Source organism: Chaetodon auriga, chromosome 17 (genome assembly GCF_051107435.1).
Source record: "Chaetodon auriga isolate fChaAug3 chromosome 17, fChaAug3.hap1, whole genome shotgun sequence".
Lineage (NCBI taxonomy): Eukaryota > Metazoa > Chordata > Actinopteri > Chaetodontiformes > Chaetodontidae > Chaetodon > Chaetodon auriga.
Genome location: NC_135090.1, coordinates 5,611,151 through 5,617,629, shown reverse-complemented (window position 1 = coordinate 5,617,629; position 6,479 = coordinate 5,611,151). Strand labels below are relative to the sequence as shown.

General features: G+C 41.1%; 1 protein-coding gene across 1 annotated transcript; it reads right to left on the bottom strand.

Annotated features, from left to right (window-relative positions):
• Positions 1-380: 380 nt before the first annotated feature.
• On the bottom strand, positions 381-3,660 carry LOC143335510 (uncharacterized). Its single transcript, XM_076754988.1, has 2 exons — positions 3,549-3,660; positions 381-1,849 (listed from the first exon to the last, which is right to left on the bottom strand). The coding sequence occupies exons 1-2, from the start codon at positions 3,561-3,563 to the stop codon at positions 1,046-1,048; spliced, it is 819 nt and encodes a 272-aa protein (XP_076611103.1). The 5' UTR covers positions 3,564-3,660; the 3' UTR covers positions 381-1,045.
• Between the last annotated feature and the right edge of the window lie 2,819 nt (positions 3,661-6,479).

Here is a 6,479-nt window from a genome sequence, read left to right as displayed (position 1 = left end):
CTGTTAAATTGTCCTCTAATTAGTGATCATACCAGCTTTGTTTCTGTTGGAAGTTTCTGTGCTGTTTCATTATCTTGGATCATCTACAGTGATTTAACTCTCCCTGTGATGTGCCAGCTTTGTGCTGCGCCTGCTTCACCTAATTGAATCAGTGCATTCTCCGATCTGGAGAATGGCTTTTGGAAAGGGGACAATCCATAACTTAGAGCAACCTGGCATACACTTTTATGAAAGGTTGCTCATTTATTTATTTATTTTCTATTTTGGGAGCGCAAGGGAAAGTACACCAGACTATTAATGAACTTCCTATTCGTCTGGTCTAGTGCCAGCAATATCTGCTACGCTGCTGTTTTCCTCAGAGATTTCACAACAATACACTGTATGGGACATTTCATTTAATAAAAGCATGGAAGAAAAATCTAGTGTAAATAATATATCACAATACTCGAGACTGACATTTGAGAATAAGTTTCTAAAATTAGCTTTATGTGTTCTTGTTATGTGTGGATTTAAGCTCTGAAAGAAACTTATTCTGTAAAAGCAGTTTATAACAGCACAACATTATAAAGCATTTTCTGATTTCTACATGTTTTTCTTTTTCATGTGCTGAGGACATTACATTATTTGGTTCATGTGTCCTTCATATCATTATTGTAGTAGACTACGAATCAGCTTCCAGACTGGGATATAAGCCTATTTCTGTCTTTTTATGAGGGACACAGGTGCATCTCTAAGCATGACATCATTTTGCAAAGTCCTGAGCTGCAGATGGAGATGTTCCGGGACTGTATTGTTTTGCTTTATGATTAAGGTCTTTGTTCCTCTTTAATCTCCAGTAGCAGAAACACCATCAAGTGCATGTTCACTGCTTCCACCTTCAGCCGACTGTCAGTTCAGAGTGCATCTTGCAGACCGCTGACTGCAGTGCTCTTGATGGCTCCTCCTGACGCTTCCATACTCCCAGGAGGCTGCTGGAGGCTCTTTGATGCCTTTTCCAGCATGCAGCTAGCCTCTAGGAGCCCTCTCTGCCTGCTGCCCCTTTGCCTTAGACACCTTGGGCCAGCTTGCCTTTATCTGCCGATAATCCCCCAGTTGACGTGTTTGAATTGCACTGATCCTCTTCTAGGCATTGTGCTCTCCTCAGCCTCAGTCGCCTCCTCCCTGTCTCCTGCTGGAGGGTGCTGGGGTTTTGGCGTGCCGCCTCTGCACCACGTGTGGCCCGGGCTTTAACCCGGGGAGAAAGTAAAGGAGGGGCAGGCTTGTTGCGCAGAGGAGCTGGGGTACCTCGACACACCACCTCCTCCAGATGCCTGGCTCCATCCTGCTCTATGGGGTTGGAGCGTATCAGCTGAGGCCTTGCGGATCTGTTTTGCTGTTGGGCTTTGAGTGGCTCAGTGGAGGCAGCTGCAGCTTTTACCAGTCTCTGCCTCACACAGGATTTTGCCTTTCTTGTTCGGGGCTCATTCACTGTCACATCCAGCTTACAGCAAGGAGGTTTGGCTTCTTGCTGGATAAACTTAAGTTTTTGCTTCTGAGCCTCCCTCACTTCCTCTGGCAGCTCCAGTGGGGCGAGCTTACGAGGGCGTCTGACGGGTTGATTCTCGACCTCCGTCTCTAAGTCAGGCCTGGGTGACTTGAGCAACGAGTCCAACTGTGCCGTGCCCTCCTGGGTTGACGAGCAGGCCGTAAGCTGACCCGCTGCGTCCTTTCCATGTGTTGCTGACAGATGGAGGGCAGGTGTTTTTGAATTGCGGCCATTTTTAGCCGCCAGTTTGAGGTTTTGACCATTCAGATGCAACATGGTATTTTTAACTTGGATGGCCAACATTTCTTCTCGCTGGGGAGCCCCCTGAACAAAAGAGACACCAGTGACTCATGTTAATCATATAACTAAAATGACAATGCAGCCTCTGTTTCTTCCCAGAACAACTCTATCTTGAAAAATGTTCACCACAATATTGTAGAGCAAAATTCATAGCCATTAATGCAAAGCATACTTTATCCAATGTAGCACATGTAGTACTCTTGAGGATGAATCATTTCGACATCACTCACATCACAAGAGTTCGGGATTAGGGTCCTAATTCTTGCCCTAACCCTAATTATGATCTATGCTCTTCACTTTACTCGAATTCTGATTACTATACTAATGTAAATAAATAATTTATTCATGCTTTATAGAGGGGCAATAAGCCAGTAAAAAGGACAACTTTGGGAGTGCCAGGTACTGAAAAATCCCTTAAGCTGTGCTTTGCTTTTGTAATATTTCTTTAATTCATCAGGAAGACTCCTTCAGGGAACAATCTGACCACTTACCTTCTGAAAAATAACTGCAAAGCACCTGTGCCGTAGTCCATTTATTAACAACTGATTAATTCTTACAACGACAGACTTGATGGCTTATTATATAGTGAGAAACTCATTGCTTATTAACATTTAGAACTGTAGGCTTCATGCTTTATTATTTAAGATCAGCAAGTCATCAATACAGGCTCATAGGCTTCTTACTTTGTAAAAAAACAAAAAGTCTGTCATTATAAATGTCATTATGTCATTACTATGGTTCTTTCATCCATCAAGTTTTGGGTTATAAATGTTAAGAAGTTGTTAAGAAAATTAATTTGCATAATGCTTTGCAGCTCTCTTCGAGAACAGTGGTTCCCAACTTGGGGGTTTCGACCCCTACAAATGGTCATTAGACGATTGCCCAAGTAGGCAACGAGAAAAATCTATTCAGAATTCTGTGTATTTTTTATGTTTGGTCTAACAGACCAACAAGTGATTCAAAAACCGCTCTTTGATTAAACACCTTGTAACTACAGACACGCAAACCTGTGACGAGGGATCAGAAGGAGATACTACTTCATGTTGAAGGGTCAGATTGGGAACTAATGCTCTAGAGAGCACACACTGGAGGGCTGTTTTTGTTGAGTTAAAGAGCTAGTTAAAACAACAAAACAAGTTACGTTGGACACAAGCCAAAGGGAACCAGCTGCTCTTACAAACTGCTAATTACTGCATTTAAAAGGATTTGTAAAGGATTTATTAACCATCACTGAAGCCATTAGTTAGAACTTCTACACCCTTTATAAAGTGTCTTGTTACTAAGAGATCCCAAACACGACTTGAGACAGAGAATACAGGAAGATGGCAGGTGTTTTCTTTAATGTCAAACTGAACATTCAATAATGCTCTAAATGTATAATGTTATATTAACCAGCAGCTCCCAAAGTTCCCTCACTTCTAACAGAATTTTCCCAAGAGGAAAAAGTGAAATACAGATATCTACTATGTACTGCTAAATACAGAGGTTAAACATTCCTTATGTCAGTCAAAAGCAAGCACATGATGTATTTGTTTGTGAAGTCTCACAATAATACACTATATGCTTGAGGCAGTCGATACGGTTCCTGTTCACACTGTATTACAAACACGTTCCTCACTTTCACTACATGTCACTCAAACTAACATCAGCTAGGTCCATTATGGGTAACAAAGCATTTAAAACTAGATCACTGTTAGTTAGTGAGATGGTAGAGTATACTCACAGGTTTGCAAAACATCTCCTGTTTGTTCCAGCGCAGCAGAACAATCTTGTTTTTGTCCTTGTGTTTGTTTGGTCCGTGCCACCTGACCAAAGGCAGCGACACTGCAGTTAGAATTAGCAGCCATAATGTAATTAAGCGGATTAGGGTCACCATGCAGCACTGTGATTTCTAATGATCTCTACCTTAACGGCAGGCAGTATGCACATGCATGGCCAAGCATTGCTGACAAGAGTTTGTTTTCATTATCCACAGTGCAACTTTATATTGACTAAAAGGAATGGCAATGATAATGAAGTCAAACGTAGCAGCAATTCCTGGACTCATTTAGCCACTAGATGGTGCCAGAGACCTCCTTTGCATACCAGCATCACAAGTGGTGTTTTGTGCCCTCGTCATCATTATGTGTAGAACACCCAGCTGTCAAGGAGCTGGTGGAAATCAGCACAACAGTCTCATGTTGTCATGAATGCTGTGACTTAATCTTTTATGAGCCCAGTCTGCATGTGTTGCCTTCAGATTTGACTATAATGTAGATAACGTGCAGTATGTGCAGCTATCTCTCCTATACTCCAGTGCACATCTGAAATATTCACAAGCATAGATACATACCGTATTATCCAAATGTGCTATATTTTAATGAAATATTCATGCCAATTTTTTCTTGATGATTTTCCCTAATTTCTGTTTTGGGTTTTTTTTCCAGCAATGTACTGAATACTTTCAACTCTTCAGGATTATGCAAATCTTTCAAATGAAACATCACTGCGGTTGAACCACTCACGTCAAGACCACTGCCTGTGAGGGGTCACAAATAACACTAGACCAGAAAGGTTAGGGGCCACTGTTTTATGCTGTACATGCCAGGTAGTTCCTCTTGGCAGCAAAAGGATATCAGCTGTTGTTTTCTTCCCTAATACTATGTAACCATCAAATTGCTCCATAACAAAACATGCCAAATGAAAAAAAAAAATAAAATACTGCAGCAGCATTTCTGTTGTTTCAGAGCCTTGTGCATACACTGTTTAAGATGTTTACGCCAAGTGATGAGATTCAACCAAGCTTTTACATCTTATTGCCCTCACTTATTAAATCAAAACCAGCCACAAAGAGGGAGATATGAAGAGAAGCACAAGTGTTAGGATTTGTTACCTTCAAAGAGACTGAGTAGGGGATAAAGGTGCTGCAACTCAGTATCAGAGAGATGTCCTTAATGTTGTCAGCATTCACCGGAGTTAAACTTTGATCAAATTCTCCCGCAAGCCTCAGCTTTGGTAATAGTTTTCAGGGTAAATATCCTCAGACAGGCTAGATAAGACAATGATATGATGTGTGTTGCCTGCAGGAGTATCTGCAGATCTTAATCACTTTCAGACAGCAGCTTGTTTTAAATTTTAGCTCCATCGCTCCCCCGTCAGCCTCATTTATTATATTTAGAGACAGACTGTCGCAGAGTTTTCCTGCGATGGATGAGACTCCTATTAGTGGGCAGTTGTGCTTCCTACAGTAGATCCATTTTTCATCAGGCAGACAGACTCAATCATCATTGAAAATCCCCTCTTCTCTGTTGTCTCATTCTCTTGCCTCAGGCACCCAAAAAAGCAGCATGTCAGCACCTGCTTATTGCAAAGCTTCATCATATCATTGGTATGGTGGAGACGGTCCCGCTGCAGAACAACTTGGCTGTGCTTACATGATCATTTAAGATGCAAAATTACAGGCTTGACACCAAGAGATAGCCATAACGCCCCTCTGCCACTGTTCTTATTGTGTTGCCCTCTGCGTTGCCTGACGTTCACAGCTGACAGTATAATTACTGCGGTGTGGGAAGGGATAAAAAGGGATGCTGCCTGCTCATTCTCCCACCTACTGAACATCCAGCTGCACGGGCTGCTTGGAAAGAAGAAGAAGGCGACTGGACAGCAGAGATCCTTTATCAGCCAAATTCTGGCAGAATTCACGATACATAGCAATTTGTGCCATAAGGTTACTCTGACATGGGTTTTTGAAGACCAGTTTGCCGTTTCTTGTATGTTGCAACTATGTTCAGCAATTTCTTAGACCCTGGATTATTTTCAGGCCATGATTCAAGAACAATTCAATGAATTTTCCACTTGAGTTACATACTGATACTCTTTTACTGGTGGATGGATCTAACTATGACGGCACGTTCCTGAAATGAGACAAATGTGAGTTCCACATTTTGGGAAATAAAATTGTCAGATTTATAAGAAGATTGATCACTCATATATACTTGCTAACACTCATTTTTACACTTGTTCTTTTCACAAATTGAGATTTGATGTTTTATGTAGTGAGCTTTAAATTGGTTTGAAAGCAGATATCGTTACCTTTGGACAGAGCCAGACTAGCGTTACACCCTGATTCCAGCCTTCATGCTAAGCTAAGCTAACTGACCGATGGGGGTAGTTTCATATTTAGCCTCGCAGAGCAGAGAGTTGTATCAATGTTCTATTCTTATTCCCAGCAAGAAAGCCAATAAGCATAGTCTATTGACCAAAATGTCTAATTATTCCTGAGACTTGTGAAAATAAAGGTTAAATAAACAAAACAGAATCATAGTGATGGCTTTGTATAATATTATCATTTTTCTCTTGTGGCTAAGATTTTTCCGGTCTGATCTGATCCTTGCCTGAATGTCTCAATATTTAAGACTGTGACTGTTGAGTTTAGCTCTCTTTGTATTTATCAGAAGATACTGTGGGAGGTCAGGTGCCACACTTCTCTGAACTCTGACTTTTAAAAAGCTCTTGCAGTCTTGAGAAAATACTAGTTTTGGAAATGAAATAAACCCAAAAAGGTACTTTGAATTAATTATTAAACTATGAGTTAATTGAAAGTTGATCTTGTTTCCTTTTTTTAACAATGTATGAAAAATTTGTGAACTTGTGAATGAACTTCCCAGTGCAGCTG